At 31.7% G+C, this 19,505-nt stretch overlaps 1 protein-coding gene across 1 annotated transcript; it reads right to left on the bottom strand.

Moving 5' to 3' along the window:
* Positions 1–8,328: 8,328 nt before the first annotated feature.
* On the bottom strand, positions 8,329–12,636 carry LOC108558950 (tubulin-specific chaperone D). Its single transcript, XM_017916049.1, has 12 exons — positions 12,162–12,636; positions 11,830–12,101; positions 11,522–11,772; positions 11,091–11,468; positions 10,809–11,038; positions 10,480–10,749; positions 10,120–10,420; positions 9,686–10,063; positions 9,362–9,635; positions 9,115–9,310; positions 8,751–9,053; positions 8,329–8,698 (listed from the first exon to the last, which is right to left on the bottom strand). The coding sequence occupies exons 1-12, from the start codon at positions 12,519–12,521 to the stop codon at positions 8,426–8,428; spliced, it is 3,486 nt and encodes a 1,161-aa protein (XP_017771538.1). The 5' UTR covers positions 12,522–12,636; the 3' UTR covers positions 8,329–8,425.
* Between the last annotated feature and the right edge of the window lie 6,869 nt (positions 12,637–19,505).

The following is a 19,505-nucleotide window of genomic DNA, read 5'->3' as shown; positions in this document are numbered from 1 at the left end:
CATCGCTCGAGTTTTTTTATTTCTAGAATATAAATTTTTTAAAATTATCTTTATTATAATACAAAAATGAATAAAATAATTATAATGAAACACTATGAGCTATTCCGCGACCCCATTTTAATTTCATGGACCCCCAAATTTTTTTTTCGCTGACGTAGACCCCTTTCAGGTTGTCATAGATCCCTGGGGGTCGATATAGACCACTTTGGGAATCACTGCTGTAGATATTCGAATGTTGCAATCGTAATATTGTTAGTTTTAGAAATATCTGCCGTGTATAGAAGAGTATAGCAGTGATCCTAAAAAACTTCGCTATAATAGATTGCAATCGGTTAGCAAGAAGTTTTTCGAAAACTTTTGACAATATCGGTAGAAGACTTATAGTTAAATATTAAGAACATATTTAATTGATTTAAAGTAATTTGAGATTCAAATCCAACGAATTTCCAATTACTTTTTGCAATTCCATATGAAATCATACTTTTATTTACACTTTACTTCTTAGAAGTAGAATTTACTAAAGCTATATAATCAAGTATAAAAGAGATTATATTTAATTAACTTTAAACTCTAATTTATAACAATTTCATTAAAATATTTAAACTTTAGTCAAGGATTTGAATAACTGCATTGTTGAGTGAAAGAGACTTTAGTTTTTGATGCAAAAGGTCAATTCTTCTTCGATCCGAAAGATGTTATCCGGTGCCAAGAAAAAAAAATCTGTTAATTCGCGCAATTTAGAACGCACTGTATATAAATGCACGTGTAAATATAGAAGTTCATCAGTGGCAGCAGCAACAGAATGGAGATGTGATGATGAGATTCCTGCGTTTCGCTTGGCTGCTACCGCCGTTCCGCATAACAATGTCACCGTCCTCCCCGATGATGATGATGACGATGGTACACGCAGCTTAATTAAGCTCCAATTTTCATCCTGCGATTATTTCACACAAACGAAAAAAATCAAAGTCCAAAGTCGCAATTCTGCAACAATGCGGACATTGTTAAGCAGCAGCAGCAGCAGCAATTCAGATCAGGAGAGTTATCAGTGCGTAGACGCACTTTATGCTTCTCGAGTTCATCCATCGCCTCCACTTCTTTCATAATCTTTCTTCTTTTTGTGTTTCAGTGATCAGCGCGTTTTTATCTTCTCCTCCGCAACAGTTCTTCCTTTTATTTCCAGTTGGGGTTAAGCCAGGTCACGTCGCTCCTCCGTGTGTTTCTTTATATTTATGCCAGTTTTCGCTACGGCTTACAAAACGATATCAATCTTTCCGTTCCTCGTCGATTATTGCTTCCGCTTTGCGTTGTTGCCTCTACCGCTTCTGCTGCTGGTGTTGTTGTTGTTATAATTGTTGTTAATGGCCATTAAATTCGAACCAGTCGTGAAACTGCAAATGGAAATTTAATAGCCCGAACGGAGATTACGCATTATCGTTATTATCACTGTTTGTTATTGACGTTCACCTCTCTCCGCGCCCACCGGAATTCCCATACACAACAATGGGAAGAGAAATAAAAAAAAAAGGAAATTTCCAAAACAACAATATCTTAAGATTTGTCTAAATATCTTCAATTTGTCACCAAAAATATATACAGTAATAGTTTACAAGATTTTAACATTTAAATGTAAACAACATTTAGATACGTAATTTATTTGTTAAGTATTAATGACGAAGCAATATTAAGCATAATAATAATATATCATAACAGACTTTAGAACTTAATTCACATCACCTTTTACTTAATTACTAAGAGTCATTGATCTCTAGTAAAATAACACTAATTAAGTCTAAAACTAAATAGTCTCGAGTAATTGTAGTTTAAACTTTTTACTATGTATCAACTGAAATCCATTTAGTAAACTAAATGCAAGAGAATTGAAGTAATTTTAGTAACACTTGAGGTGGAATTGTTTGACCCAGGAAAGTATAGTGGAGACAAGAGAGCACGTGGAATTGGAGAATCGCGTCATATCGGAATTTTCGACCTGCAAAATTGTTTTCACCTTGGGATCCATGCTATACACTTAATTGAGGCGGCAGCAGGCAGTTCGGAGGAGCTTCAGCTAGTAGTAGATCATTATTAATGCCGGAAAGCAAACCTTGACCCAAAAAGCGAGTCGGGAATGCGGGGAGCGCGCGCGTGCATTTCGCGAGCCCTTCTCGTCTTAGTGCCCTTTTTTTTCTTGCTCTCCATCATCATCTTTCGCTGACTTGACGAAAAAAAAAAAAAGGTTGGGACGTTGACTCGAACGTGAATCACCACCACTGCCGTAGCCTTCTCCGATCTCTGGCCTTGGTTGGAAATTGCAAACAGGTAATTTAGCATGCCTCTCAAACCTTGCCTAGCCTAGGCCCAATCTAGGCCGACCTCACTCTCTTCTCTTCCAATCCGGACTTTAACGTTGCTGCTGCTGCTGCTGCAAAATATATATATATTCCTCTACTCTACAATATCTGTCTCGGCTCACTCCCTCCTCCTCCTCCTCATAACACCGATTTTTAAGACTCAATTTACAACGCAATAAATCACTGATTTTACGCTCCCTTTATATTATCTACAAACTAGATAGATGGGGCAGACAACGAGCAATAAATAGATTTCCCTGTCCATCTATATCTCAATATAAATAACTCACAGCACTCAACATTAATTTTGCAATAAAGAAAAGAAAATTATTTCTCAAATTTCTATTTTTCAAAACAAACTTTGTTATAGCCGCAATCGGAGCGCAACATTTTTCATTTCAAAATTGATAACGTTCTAAAAATATGGCGCATCTTTTCGATAAGTAATATCAATGTTAACATTATGTTTTCTCACCAAAATCAAGTCTTATATAATTCTTTAAAATTTCTGTTAGTATATATAGATTTGTATCAACTAATAAATGAAATACTGCAGTTTCTTTCAGACTATAATTGTTACTAATTATATTAAAATTCCTTGTTTCTATTAACATTTTATTTGTTATTTAAAAAAAAATCAATAATATCATTAAATAGTGTTGACGTTCATTGTTGATCATGAAGAAGTATGTATTTATTTCTTTGCTGGTGCTTTTCGGTATGGAGAAAATTTCTTCTTCACCAATTTTTCTGGATTATAGTAGTACTTCTTCTCGTGTATCGTTCTCTCATCGAACCAACGTCTCATATACGCATTCGATAGAAGGCACTAAACATATCCAAAGAATCACAATAAGTGTTATATAAATATAGATAATAAAAGCGAAAACCTTTTCGTAACTTGGAATGAATCCTTTGATATTGTTCAACACCGCATCCGAAGACACGATGATGTTTTTTGGTTTTATCAAAGCTGATGAATTCCATTTCAACACGTATTTTACCATTTATTTTCTGTATGTAATATTCACTGATAATTTTAAATTGCTGTAATCACTGACATAACTTTTGAAAGTTACTTTGTTGATTTATTTTTTTTTGAAATGTTTAATAAATTAATTAAGGACATTTTTAAATTTATATAAGAAAATACTGTTCCTTTATTGTTACGAATTGAATTTTACAATCAATTTATTATAGTTTTGTGTAAACATTTATAACAGAAAATTTTGTCATGTGACAGAATTTACTCTATTCTCAAGTATTTATAATTTAAAGTTTGCTTTAGAAAGTGCTGAAAACTTCATATTAAAATGGATAAATTCACCTTTGCAGAATGTTAAATGGAAATTTAGCTTTATCATATAACAAATACACAAAACGCGCAAAATTTGAATGAAATCAGGTATCAAACGTAATTCCCATTAACAAATTGATAAGCATGTTATATCAACAAAAGCGACTCGAAGTTGTTTATTGAATTGAAACATATTCGCGATTGCAATTGGACACGAATCCAATACTCGCGATGACTCATTCAATGCACGTAGTCTCACCCACTTGATATAATTTCGAAGGACATTTCCCGTCCCGAAGAGATATCAGAGCGAACAGCAGCAGCAACAGCTCCTAGAAAACGCATTTCAACGAACGTCGCTCGATTCACGCAACTTTCATCTATTTTTTCTCTGATAGACAGAAAGCATTTTTCCGGTGATAAACGCATCTAAAAAAACAAAATCTGTAAAACATCACAATAACAGCGACCTTCAAAAAATAAAATTTCATTCAAAACACATTCACTTTAAACGAAAAACTTTGAGCGCGCGTCTCCTTTCTTTCTTTCTTTGAATTCAATTTTTATTATTCTGTCTGGAGCTCCATCAAAAACACATTCTTGTTCATTTTCTTATACTCTTCAGCCGCCAGGTAAATGGAAACAAATTTAATTTCACATTGTTTCTTTTCTTTTTTTAATACACGAATAATCGCCGAGGAAAAATACCCCAACTTTTATTCGCATCGTTATTTCTCATCTTTATTTTATTTTTCTTCGCTTTTCTTTTTAATTATATAAACATAGTCTTGAAAAGTTTCATAACTGAATGCTAAATATTTATCAAGAAAAGATGATTCTGAGTTATTTGAGATTAAATTTTCTATCGACAAAGTTTCATAGTTTTCATGAAAAAGCAAAGAAAACTTTAAGATATTTGAAAAAAAGTTTATTAAAAATCTAATGCATTTTGACGGCTAATTACGAAATAATTATCTTGCAGAGAGCGCATTTGAAAGTCTATATCAGTTTGGGAACCACTGGTCTACAGTTTTATAGTGTTAATTAATAGTTGTGTCATGTGGAAATTATAAACATAAACATTGTTTTAATTGAAATAAACAAAATACGTTTCAATATATTGTTTGTAAATTAGTTTATAACGGTTTTATATAAATATTCGTGTAATTCATAGTGTAAGCAAATATTTGCTATAAATTAATTGCTTTTCGACAAAACTTGTAAATTAATACTAGGATTTTTTAATTGAATTAAATAAATATGGAAAATCGACTAAAAAAAATTATAAATCTGATATGAAATTTCCAATAAGATACAAATTCAATTCAGAATACGCGTCAATGGAAGATTATTTTCGGTTTAAGTAATCTCATCATTTTATCTAGAAAATAATTATTTATTGATTGAAATGTTACAATTAGTAAATAAAATAATCAAATTAGAAAATATGCGAACAGATCGTATAGTCATAATATGCACGTAAGACAATAACAGAATTACACTTTTTAATCAATCTTATCTTATCTTTGTTATACGCGACACAAAATGTGTCTACAAATTCAATGAATTTGAGTATAAATATTAACAATTCGTTAGTTTTATACTTTTTTTTTGCATTTTGATCATCATTCAACGTATGTGATAAAAAAAGTACATAATTCAATCCATTAAGTCGTATACAATTTCAGTATAAATTATTACACTTTTACTGAAAGTTTTTCTTGATCTTTAAGAAAATTTTCAAGATCATTCACAATCCTGTTGTTAAATATTTATATAAGAAGTTCATAAAAGCAGTTGAACACATATTTTATAATAATAAACACACATTGAGTAAATTTAAACTTAATGTAAACTTTGATTACAAACATTTAAATTTTACAAAATTGAAACGTGCAATTTAGGAATTAAAATTTGTTTAAACAAATTAAACAAAAAAATCATCAAATGAATGATAATTTTTAAGTATTTTGAATTGATTTTTTTTAATAAAATGTTATAAATGAAAATTTGTCATGGTTATAGAAACAAGTACAAAAAGAAATTTTGTTTTAAATTTGCAATTTAAACAAAAAATCATCAAATTAATGATAATTTTTAAATGTTTTGAATTGATTTTTTTAATAAAATTTTACAAAATTGAAACGTGCAATTTAAGAATTAAAATTTGTTTAAACAATTTAAACAAAAAATCAAATTAATGATAATTTTTAAGTATTTTGAATTGATTTTTTAATAAAATGTTTAATTTATAACAATAAAATTTACAATTTTTACAAATTACAAAAAAAAAATATATGAAATTCATTAAATTTAACAATACTTTTTTTTTAAATATTTCACATAAAATTTGAATCAATAAAAATTTTGAAACAAAATGTTTACAATCAACTAACAATGTGCAAATATTTAGTTTGGGAACAACATTGCGTTCGAACAAAGGGGATTTTTTTCAAATTGAATAGGAATTCGTATATTTGGTGTTTTGCATTGTGTAAAATAAATAGGTTTCGGGTTGTTCTAAATCTAGAAATACTAACAAAAAAAAAATAGAATAGTTTAGTTTCTAAAAATACTAGTGGGCTTGGGAATAAACAAAAAGGGAGTTTTTCGGGTGTATCGATTGGCTGTGTTCGTACACAAACAAATACAGTGTTTGTAAATACGGGAACCAGTGTGCACTTGAAACGAAGAAATGATGTAAAAGTGAAGGTCTGCTGTTATGACTAATAAATATGTGTGAACAGGATGAGGATGAGGACGTGGTCGTCGTTCTTTCTTACCAGTTTGTATGTGGGGGACCGTCGTGGTGAGGAGCAACAAAAAGCCAAGGTAGCCAGACTTCGTGACCATTTTTTTTTTTTCGTAAATCCACCCGCCAGTGCGCCGCACCACCACCGTCACCTCCTCGCCAGGCCGTGGATGAACAATAGTGGTAATATCCGTAGTATCCGAATATCCGTCACAACCGGACGACTTCCGGTTCACCCCCGAACGAACAAACAAACAAACGAAAACTTGAAAATTTGAAAGATCGAGAAGGCGGGCGCGCACTAGAAAACAAAACACAGACACAAACACCTATGAGAGAGAGAGAGAGTCGTTGTTTTCGGCTAAACCATACCAAAAGACACCACCACAGCTGACCGCAGACTGAAATCGAAACAACACACACCATATATAAAACCTTTGTCTAATTTCGACGGGGGCGCATGCGTTTGTTGTGTGTTCGTCCGGCACGGAGCACACAAATAATAAATAAAATTGGAACAATTCTGAACGAATATAAAAGCCTTCTCTTCTCTTATCCTCCACACTTTTGCTTCGATCACTGCACAGCGTTCAGCATATTATTAAAATATATATATATACAAATTATTTTTTTTTCGTTTGACCGTTTCACCCCCCTAAAACAACTGCTCTATTGCTATGGGAACGTAAAGGGAGCCCTTCGATAGCAACAACACAACACCCGTCCTCGTCTATATCAAAAAACCCACATACACACACACCACGTTCTTCGCCTTCCTCCTCTTCTTCACTCCAATTTAGCAAACAACAACAAACAGCACTCCACGACCAAACGCATGACAGCTTTCTTCCGACTGAGCGAACGACAGTTCAACCAGTATTATCTTCGATCCGTGCGTGGAGAATCGCAGCATCCGAATATCTCCATGCTCCTCCATCTATGGACGGAACAGCAAAACCATCGAGAATACAATGAATCCATCCAAAACCATCATCAAAATCCATTACAAATCAAAATTAACATCTAAAACAAACATTATTAATAGTAAACAGCAACTTATGAGTACATTTAACAGGTTAAAGTTGAAGTTACCATAGGCAACCAAATATACAATCAAATACATTTGTTGCATACCCAAAACTAGTATAAATTAAATGCACTTTGAACTGGACTAAGCCACAACGAGAACTAGAACAAAACAATTTGCATCCTCATTACACTATTATAAACCATTAAATACTTACAAGTAAACTGCAAATTAACGTATTAATCATCACAAAACTAAACACTTTTTAAAGTTGACATTTCTAATTGAATTCAGTACTGCCATTATTAATATTCATATTTTATAAACTAATGCCAACATGCAAATTTTATTAACAATTTATAAATAACTTCCGATTCTCCATCAAAGTTAACATAACTTACAAATTAAACCATTTCATCTTTTACTTCAGATACATTTAAACTTCGTAATTATCTTCAACTGTAGATAACTTGAAATTATATAATGTATATTATAAATTAATACCAACCTATAAATATAAATTACTAGATTATAATTAAAGATTTTACAACAAAATAAATCGTTTTTAAAGCTTTTCATTTATATTCTAACGTTTTAAATCTGATTACGTGTGTCTGCAATCAGTAAATCAGCTTAGATACCTTGATTAAAAGGAAATCCTTTGAAATTATATAATACTCTTACATTTCGAAATTACAGTTTAAAGCTCGTTTTATTTTATTAATGGTAAAAGGGATATTACATATTGTAATAGTCTCTTATTCAAGTTACTTTTTAATTTTCTATTCTATTCGATACATTTATATTATGTATTAGAGATATAGATTATATATATGCATAACAAAATACATTGATCACAGTGAATATATATATATTAATCAACAGATTAAACAATGTTTATTTCAAGTAAAAAAAGTGTAATTATTAAGCGTTAATAAATAGGTTTTTAAAAAAAATATGAGTTATCAAGCGTATTTGATAGTAATGTAATGAAGTGTTTACTTCTTCTTGGCGACAGGAACACGAGTTCCCATCAGAGCGCACAATTTATTCCTCAAAGGACGAACGACTTCGACCGGTTCCTCCCAATTCGTGGTGCTCAAAAGTTGAGAGATCTCATCCAAATTCTCTTCTGGTATTATACTGTTGTCTCCATAAACCAGTATGGATTCGAAGAGTTTCGTAGACGTTGATCGTCGGACGTACGGTTGTCTGTGACAGAGAAGAATGCTGAGCTGCACCAAAGCCGTGCTGCAAACATCGCTCTTGACCTGCAAGCAATAATCAATATTAATTGCGAGAAATTCACAACGAAAGATTTACCTGTATGAATTGGCACAGAATACTGATGCCATCGATTAACTTGTAGATGTCCTTGCATCCGTTCAACTCCATTTGAACCAGTTTCAAGATCTTTTTGGCGAAATCGGATTGCAGATTATCCAGGATGTGATCGATGCAACCCGAGCTGAAGAGTCTGTCCAGGAACCTGAACATCGGTATAACGATGCGATCGTTCTTCTGGCAATTCGCGAAAATCTCGTGCGTAGTTTCGCACAGTCGTTCGATCTTCTCAATCGGCTTCTCTTTCATATGATCGAAAAGACTGTGACTGGAACATTTAACCTACGGAAATGTATATTAAAATCAAAATTGAGTAAACTATTTGGTGATTTTGTATCTTTACCAAAGTTTCGGCCATTCCGCCGACGCTGCAGATTAATCCCAACATAATGCTGTAGGTGTATTCGGGGAATTCGAGCAAGTTGACGAATCTCGGGAACGTCGTCGAGGCCGAATTCCAGTTCAGTAGGTCGCACTCGTCTTTGGGGAACAGCGATTTCAGCGCTTCGTGATGCGGAATGTTCGGGACAATTGGGTCACTGCAAAATCCATAATTTCATTATATTGCAATTAGCAAAATTAAATTTAACCTGTGGATTAGCGAGTAGAAGACTTTGCCGGCCAAAGCCCTCGTCCTATCAATTTTCTCGACAGATTGCTGCGAGACGCCGCAAATTATTCTGGTCATCAAATCCGTATTCAAGAAATTAGTGTTGACAGTCAGAAGCAATGTGATGTGTTGAAGTCCGAGCATGGAGACTTCCCGAACCCAAGCGCCGATATCTCCTCTGTTATCCACAGTGTATTCAGTCAATCCAGCCAAGAGCGCTTCGTAGATTTTCTTCAAATAATCCTCGCCGACAGCTGCAAATATTCTAATTACAATCAATGGTTTAATAATCAGAAAAGTTTACCTGAATCGAGTTCTTCGTTTAATGTCACGCAGATGCTCGTCAACGCTTTGATTGCGTCTCGACGACTTTCCGCCCACTTCACCGTCGCCGCATTAATGACTGCAGCATCCAGAAGCGATTGAAGGATTTCATGGATGTGCGGAAACAACATGAAAGCCGGCAACGAACCCAGCGCCAAGGAATGACCCATCCGCACGACCTGCACGTTATCATTCTTCATCTCCTTCATGTACTTGTCTATTATATCCTTTTGCATTTGCGCTTTACTTGCGTCCTTGTAGAATTCCGTGAATAAAGCAGGAAGCGCGTCTATGGCTCCTAAACGGATGTTCGGTACGTCGTAGGATAAACACTCGTTCAACAGCAGCAACCAATCGTCTAAAAATACTACAATTAATATCGATCAATTTAAAGGTAAGATTAAATACACTGACCAACGATGTCGGAATTGTGGAACGGTAAATGCGCCAGAGAGCATTTCTTGATGAAATCAGAGCAGGCTTGCTTCATCAATTCACCGCCCATCCCGCGGAAGAAATGCCTCTCCCTGTATTTCGGCACCAAATCTTTCACCTCCATCAAGATGCTTTCGTTCAGAGCATCTTCGGAAACTTGCGAGATTGCGTGAATTATATCACCAATCGCCAATATAGATCCATGACGGCTATTGAGATCGATGCTTCGGCTCTTCTCGAACAACATCGGAAGCACCGTTCCAACCATATAATCAACAGCCTTGAAGAAATTATTTGAAAAATTAACTTAAGAAATTCTAACGATTTTCATAATTTTACCAAAGGAGCGAGATTGTGCAGAGCTTTAGCGCTCAATTCGCGAATTGCTATATCCCAATGAACAACCTTCCTTTCAACCAGATGATCAATCAAATGCTTGGTGTATTCAGGGAATTGTCCGATGAAAACGCTGATTGTTAGGAAAGAGGAATTCCTCACGCTGACAGCGAAGAAATCTGCGGTTGTTAAGATATCGATTCCGTGCGGAAACGTGCCTTGTCTTCCAACGTTTTCTTGAAAAGCGGCGGAAGCGGCTCTTCTACAATTGATCTATCAATAAATAATAATTAAATCACTCAGTTAGATGCGTTTTTTTTGGATTTTAATACTTCTCTATCAAAGCAGGTGACGACCAACAGTTGACTGGCAATATCGTTGACGAAGGGCTTCAAATCATCGATCTCGTAGGCTCTGGCGAAGGCCCAGCAGACGTAGCAGGCCGAATCACGGATGTGCGAACCGACAGAAGCGTAACCGCGAGGCTCGTCGTAAATCAAAGCTTTCAAGACGACTGGAACGACTTCGGGAAGTCGTTGAGGCAACAGCAAACCTCTCCTTCCTTGTAATAAAATCAATTAACTACTCGTAAGTTCTTGCGAATAATCACAAACCTAATTCGGCTAAAGCCAAGCAACCGCCATGCCAAGCGCCGTCTCCTTCACGCGGACTGAACAACTCCAGAACGGACCCAACGACTTCATCCGCCAACTCCTTTGGTAATCTACCGGTAACTCTACCAATCCCTTTAGCCGCCGACCATCTAACAACACCATCGGCGCTGCGTAAACCCTGTATCAATTGATCGATAATTTCTTCGATTTCCTCCGGTACTTCAATGTCTTCCTCTTCGATCATCGCGTTAACATCATCCATGGGAGCCGAAGAAATAACGCTGGATCCGCTATCCCCTGAGCATAGATTAGAAGTCAACGAGCGATTGCCTCTCATGTACCTCCATTTGGCAATACGAGGAGGAAGGAAAGTTAATCCTACAAACAAAAACATTTAAAATCTTCACTCATTAAACACCTACACAACATACCAATCCTCTGCACTATCTTATAAACCAACTTCTGTATATTGCATCCAGGATAACTCTTAATCTCGGCATTAATTATCCACTGCAACAGCTTCTGCGCGTGCGGTAATATATCGTCTCTTTTACCGTGCTTTATAATCATAGCCACTGAAGATAAAGTTCCATATTTGATGAAACTGCTGCTGTCCTTCTCCACACTCAACTCACAGGCCCAATTCAGGAATGAAGATAAATACTGTTCTTTAACATCAGTCCTTTAACAATTTACAATAATTTAATTTGTTAATTTAAAAAAAAAAAACAAAGAATACCTGGTTAAATATTTGGATATCAAATAAGCTGCAGCATCTCTACATTTATCTCCAACAACAGTGTAAGTCTTGCATATCTCCATCACGCGAAACATCACAGTCTTCTGGTCACCACCTTTGCCCTCCTCGAAACCATCCAATCTGGACATGTGGAATGGAATCATGACTATGATAGATAACCACAGTAACAAGACATATCTAGTAGTCCAATTCTTAGAATCATTTGGATCTTGGGCTTCAAGCAATTTCAGCACTGGCTCAAAATCGGCAACCTTGAATGAACAACAATTGAATTAATTAAACAAAAATCCTAAATGACAGTCTACACTTACTTCATGCGGCAGATGCCTAACAATGACTTTGTAGCCCCTGACATTGATCAGAAAGTACATGTATTTGAATGTCTCGTGTTTCACTTGCATATCAACATCAGGATCTCGAATGATGACTATGATCTTTTGCAGAATCGTCTCCAGATGTGTGTCCAACAGATGCGGCTGCTCTATGTACTGTTTGAGAACATCCATGTACCTTTCGTAGGCCCTTTCGATAATAGACTGACCAGATCTCAGCACATTCTTCAAATTCATAATCATCTCAGCTATTTCGTTATGTTCAGAGAAGTACTCCATGGCACAGCCCAGTCCGAAAGTGTCCTCATCTTTCTGAATCTCATCAATCGCTTCACCCATGATCGTTTTCTATTTGATTCCAATTATTTCCAAAAAAACACTGCGTTCCAAAACACCGACACTCTGTACACAAATATAACCACAAATGTCACATCTGACAGTTAAATTAAATATTTTACATTACTTAAGCAAAATTCTTAAGATTTAAAGCTGTATAATTGCATAAAAACAAATAAATTATTACAATATTGAAACAAATTAATTGAATTTAAATCGTAATTAGTTATCAATCTTATAAACTTTGTTAAGTGTGTTGCCTATACTAAAACTGTTACAAAACAATTTATCACCAGACGCTCCCAAAAATGTTCTTAAATTTAACATCTTCAAAACTAAAGCTTCATGTATACATTTAATTAGAATTAGTATACATTTATATATGAGAGCTATTGTTCTTTATAAATTATAAAAAAGCTTAAGAAATATTAAGCAAATCAAGAAGAAATGACCATTTGATTTTTATTATATTTCATGAAAACTAGGAAATGTTGAAGGAAAATGAAATGTGGGAATAAATCTTGAATATTTCAAGAATACTTTAAGCCTAAATACATGTATGTTAGCGCACGGTTTTCCTTAAATTATATGAGCAAACTTTAAGAAGCAATTGTTGACATACTTTAGGGTTTTCGCTTATTTCTTCAAAACCAAGGAATTTCCAAGGAATTTCTAGCTTGAAAATTAATCTTGAATATTTAATAAATAAAATGCCTACTAAATATATTTTTGTAGAAGTTGATGAGTTAATTTAATTAATTAATAAATTATGACATGCGATAAATGAAAATTGACCTTTTCGATTTTCATTAAAATCGAAGTAAATTGATGACGATTTAAGAAAACTTAATTAATAAACATAATCTAGAATATTTCAAGAATAATTTAAGCCTACATACATGTATGTTAGCGCACGGTTTTCCTTAAATTATATGAGCAAACTTTAAGAAGCAATTGTTGACTTACTTTAGGGTTTTCGCTTATTTCTTCAAAACCAAGGAATTTCCCAGGAATTTCTCGCTTGAAAATTAATCTTGAATATTTAATAAACAAAATTCCTACTAAATACATATCTGTAGAAGCTGTTGAGTTAATTTAATTAATTAATAAATTTTGACATCCTATAAATGAAAATTGACCTTTTCGATTTTCATTAAAATCGAAGTAAATTAATGACGATATAAAAAAACTTAATTCATAAACTTAATCTTGAATATTTCAAGAATAATTTAAGCCCAAATACATGTATGTTAGTGCTCGATTTTCCACTAAATAATATGAGCAAACTTTAAGAAGCAATTGTTGACATACTTTAGGGTTTTCGCTTATTTCTTCAAAACCAAGGAATTTCCCAAGAATTTCTAGCTTGAGAATTAATCTTGAATATTCAATAAACAAAATGCCTACTAAATACATATTTGTAGAAGCTGTTGAATTAATTTATTTAATTAACAAATTTTGACATGCGATAAACGAAAATTGACCTTTTAAATTTTCATTAAAATCGAAGTAAATTAATGACGATATAAGAAAACTTAATTAATAAACTTAATCTAGAATATTTAGGGAATAAAATAAGCGTAAACACGTATAAAAAATATTGCGTCTAATTTATAAAAAATGACGACTGAAGTTTTTTCTTTGTGATTTGTGATTGACAACTTAACGATTTTGGTTGTATAAAACGCAAGAACATTGTAAGAAAACCCGTATTATTAATTTGTTTTGTATATATAAGAAAAAAATTAAACAGAGGCTGAAGAAAGAAAGAAAAAAAACATATATAAAATAAGAAAATTAATTCAATCTCGTACAACGATTGGAATCAGTTAAATGAATTATGTATTAGATCGAATAATCCAATATCCAGATCGAGATCATTCCGAGAAAGATAATTACGATAATTAATGATGCCCTTTCTTTGCGCTTAAGAAAACAAGTAAACAGTCTGATGAAGACTTTTCTGGTATTACCTATTGAGAATTACGTAAAAAAAAACTATATAAATAAATATTATTATTATAGGTAAACGGCGAACAACAAGTTTAATTATCTTATTTACAAACGTGATGTAACTGGAATCGTATATTTCAGCACTTCATCTACATAAAATTCAAATAGTATTATATAGATAGAAAAAAAAAATACATAACACGAGCAGTTTTTTCTTGTATACATGTTTTTTTCAAAGGCTTCCTGCATTGTTTCTAAAAGGTGAAAAACAAGACAAGTATTAATTACATGTTAGATGTATGAAATATTTGCAGAGGAAACAAGAAATAATATTTATATAATGATTAGCTGATGACGGTTATTGAGGACATCTCATTGCAGTAAGGTATTAAAACGCGTGCATAAATAAAGCCGCTATCTTATCAACTTTTATACCAAAAAAAAATTGGTTAATAAAACTGTAAAGTAAATAGTTTCAAGAAACACTCGTGAAGAAACAGCGAAAACTGTAAGTAACATCAAACGTTAAACAATAACAGTTCTGAGCTATTCTCAATTCTCTATTAAATTGATAGTTAAGCGACGCGCAAAGCGGATTGCGTTTGAATCGGTGAAACAGTTATCGTATCTGCATTGATTTCAATCAAGTTGATTTGATTTGAATTAATGAAATAATATTACAATAATGATTGTTGTTTTCAATTATTAATCGCGAAGTAGAAAGGTGCAATTGCATTAACGTTTATGAGGCAATCAATAACAAAATTTTCATAAACGTCCATTAACTTAATGCGAATTAATTTTTTGCCTTTCGATTCGCGAGTTGTTGTGTTTTTTTCTTCTTCTCTCCTCTTGCAAATAATTGCTTGAATAATGCAAATATTTGGACCGAATAAATGTTAATACTTGCACTTTACGCAAGTCTCTTTTTTTTTTCATTTGTCTCCTATCATTAATTATAAGATATGATTTTGTTTACGTCGCCTGAACGATTAATGTTTATTAATTGAAGAACAAGAGAGAGCGAGAGACAAATAGAGCGGAGTAGAAACATGAGAAAACCTTGATATTTTCAAAACCAAACAAAAAAAAAACATACGGTAATCTAGATTTACATTTAATTATAAATTTAAAGATTTCTTCTGTTTATCGAACATCTCGGTGTACTTGATTCGGAATATCAAATAATTGGGTCAAAGGAATGGAAATTTTCCGATATTTTTTTCTGTAAATCCTTGATATATTTTTATTTTCGATCGACAGGAGTTCATTTGCATTTCTGTTTATGCGGAAGATAAATTTTATTTACATTTTTTTTTTCCAACTCGACCATACAAAAATAAGTCAATGTCAATGACAATTTTAACGTTTACTCACTTATAAATCTCATAGTTAAGCAATTTGAATCGGTGATCTAATTAGACTTTTAATCATTACATAAACAAATCTCATAGTTAAGCGAGTTGAATTGGTGATTTAAATAGAATTTTCACAACTTTTACTTGGATTTTAACAAAATCTAAATAGTTTTAGATGCTATTGATCTAATGCACGCGTTTATCAATCGTTTATATGTTCGAGGTCAAAACATTTTACTTACACGTTAAAAATGTCTGTTAACAAGTAATTAAATCTACATTTTGTATACGATTTGAATAATTTGTATTTATTGAGGTAGATTTTCTCCGAATTTCAAATGGAATTGATTGAAATAGATTGTAAATTTGATTTCTATTAACAGATCATTTAATTATTACTTTTTGATATGAAATAAAACGTTTGATTTGGATATTTTTAGAAATTTAAGAAGTTTTTTTAGGAAACTGTAGTATACAAGTATATCTTGAATATTTTGGGAATACAATAAGTACAAATACATATAAACGAATGAATTTTATGAATCGGAGAATATTATTACACTTTTGCGTCTAATTTAAAATTAACTTCTAACATTTTATGATATTTCTCCAAAATCTAGAATAGTTTAAGAAATCTGCAATATACAAATAAATCTTGAATATTTGGGGAATGCAATAAGCACAAATACATATAAACGAATGAATTGTATCAATCAGAAAATATTAATAAACTTTTGACATATTCAAAAATTGCCTTTTTTCTTTTGACGATTTTTCTCCAAAATCAAGAAAAAATGAAGGAATCTTCACTATACTAATAAATCTTGAATATTTAGGGAATACAATAAGTACAAATACATATAAAGTAATGAATTATATCAATCAGAGAATATTATTAAACTTTTGCGTCTAATTTAAAATTAACTTTTACATTTTATAATATTTCTCCAAAATCAAGAATAATTTAAGAAATCGTCAATATACAAATAAATCTTGAATATTTAAGGAATAAAATAAGTGTAAATTCATACAAGCAATTGAGTTGTATTAATGAGAAAATATGAAGAAACTTTTGACATATTCGAAAATTAACTTTTTTCTTTTGACGATTTTTCTCTAAAATAAAGAAAAAAATAAGGAATCTTCAATATAAAAATAAATCTAGAATATTTAGGGAATGCAATAAGTATAAATACATATAATCAAAATTAATTGTATCAATCAGAAAATATTAATAAACTTTTGACATATTCGAAAATTACCTTTTTTCTTTTGACGATTTTTCTCCAAAACAAAGAAAAAATTAAGGAATCTTCAATATACAAATAAATCTTGAATATTTAGAGAATACAATAAGTAAAAATACATATGAACTAATGAATGATATCAATCAGAAAATATTAATAAACTTTTGACATATTCGAAAATTACTTTTTTTCTTTTGATGATTTTTCTCCAAAATCAAATTTTTTTTATTGTAATTAATATTAATCATAGTTAATAAGTTTATAATTTGTCTTAAATGAGTTAAAAATTAAAATTTGTTATTAATTTTCCAGTACTTAAATGATAAACTTATGTAAATTTAAATTGTTATCTAATTTTACTAAAACCATTACAAACATTAGTTTATTATGTTATGATTTTCATTCATTTATATAAAAATTTAGATTTGTATAAATTATTGGACAAATATTTATTAATTTTATAATATATCATGAAATATATCTGCTTTTAGACATAAATAATAGACAATTAATTCCGATATTTTGAGAAGATTCAACATTGTACCGTTTCCTTAAATATTGTTTCTTTTTTTCTCTCTCAATACTCTTCTCTCTAGCCTCATTATCTCGTCGACTGACAACAAGACACAACTTGGCTGTCCCTCAGAAATAAGGACGAAACCTCGGATCATTATCCTTCGGGAACGGCATTAATACGAATTAGGAGGAATTATATTTACATTTCCATCCACAAAAGGCCAATATTCTTGTTACAAATTCACCTCGAACATAAAACGATCACTTCTACATCGATTAACTTATATTTTGATCATATTAAACCCAAATAATTTACGTTTCATTAAAGTCTAATCGCAGTTCAATTGATTGTTTCAAAGTAGAATGCGTTTTTTATTTCCATAAAAATTTCAACATTTACTTTCTATTAGTTCTATTATTTTTATATAATGATTTCATAAATCCTTTAAATCTTAACTTTTACACAAAAAAATGCAATTCATGAAAAGTTCATGAAATTATACAAAAATTACTGCTAAAGTAATGCAAGTTATAATAGAAATGATACTTCTTCTTTGCGGTTAATGTTATTGGCAATTTCTCAGAGGATGCGCACTTAAAAACTCGCTTCCATTACTCAAGTTACACCTACGTAATTTATTGCCTTCACTGCGAATTCCAGTTGCAATTTCACGTTTTATTATATAAACAAACAAAAAACTGAAATTCAACAACAAAACTTCTTATTGACTTAAGTAATAATTTCTATATAAGTAATAAATATTTGATTTGCTAAATAAGAAACTTTTTCTTAATAATTTGTATTAGTAAAGAAACAAGACGTATTTTTTAGTTATAATTTCTATAAAATTGTTAATTTATTAATTCACTATTTGTTTTCAATAAGCAAGTTTTTATTAATTAAGAAACAATTTTTACAATAGGAATAAAATTGAAAATATTTGAAATGTTGTAAATCGAGGTATTACTGTATAAAAATAAAACCAGATCAGTTGTATTATATAAATCAGAGATTGTAACGTAATTTTCGAATGAAATAGAATACGAAACGTAAATGCTAATGTAAGTTATGCAAATATGCGTTGAACTTTAAATCTAGTAGCAATAATAATAAGAAAAGAAAAAAAGAACGCCATTAATAATACAATTGGAATAAGTGAAAATCATCGCGGCGAATCGATTAATACACATATTTATTAATTAGTGTGACTTGTACATTCCAACGTCGTTAAATCTTACGCAAAGAAATTGAAGAAAACAAAACAAGAACAAGAAAAACAACTAAAAAAATATAATAAGTAGTAAATAGATAAACAAACAAGCAAATAAATTATAACTGTTACCGTTTCGTTCAATAAACAGATTAAATTTAAATTAATTCATAAAATTACAATAAATGGATTTAGATTTTAATTACAAAATTGATTGATACAAATTCGTGACTGCGTTGCTTTCAATTAGGATAACTGAAAAGTTAATTATAGCCAAATTGGTGTTATTTGCTTCTGGAAATAGTCCAAAAAATCGATATATGTATACTTGTTTACTCGCTGGCAACTAAATAATATTATATTTCGCTCAATTACGAGCGGCGCTAAATGTCGCGAGTGATGGTAATTAGCGACGGTGAAAATTACCGAATACAATAGGCTAATTTCGGTTATTCAGGCGTCGCTTCCGGCCTTGATTGAAATTATTGTCTGCCGAAATAACCAATTTCAGAGTTACGCGTACGAAACACGTGTATTTCCATGACAACTATATTTTGGTTGCTATGGTTGCTCAGGTTTTTCTTGCGTTTCGGTTGGTCAATGAAAATAATATTTTAGTTGCTATGGTAACTTTGAATGACGCTGACGTAACGGACCGTAACGAAACACCATTCAAATTATTATTGTTTACGCACACGCGAA

The sequence above is a fragment of the Nicrophorus vespilloides genome, unplaced genomic scaffold (genome assembly GCF_001412225.1).
Source record: "Nicrophorus vespilloides isolate i.1.1-1 unplaced genomic scaffold, Nicve_v1.0, whole genome shotgun sequence".
NCBI classification, from domain to species: Eukaryota; Metazoa; Arthropoda; class Insecta; order Coleoptera; family Silphidae; genus Nicrophorus; species Nicrophorus vespilloides.
Note: the sequence above shows the minus strand (reverse complement) of the source record. Positions and strands in the feature narration are given on the sequence as shown.

Coding starts and splice junctions, on each gene's coding strand:
- LOC108558950 (XM_017916049.1), bottom strand. CDS start 12,521: ATGGGTGAAGCGATTGATGAGATTCAGAAAGATGAGGACACTTTCGGA. Junction 10,421..10,479: donor TGCACAATCTCGCTCCTTTG/GTAAAATTATGA, acceptor AATTTCTTCAAG/GCTGTTGATTATATGGTTGG. Junction 9,311..9,361: donor TTCTACTCGCTAATCCACAG/GTTAAATTTAAT, acceptor TGGATTTTGCAG/TGACCCAATTGTCCCGAACA.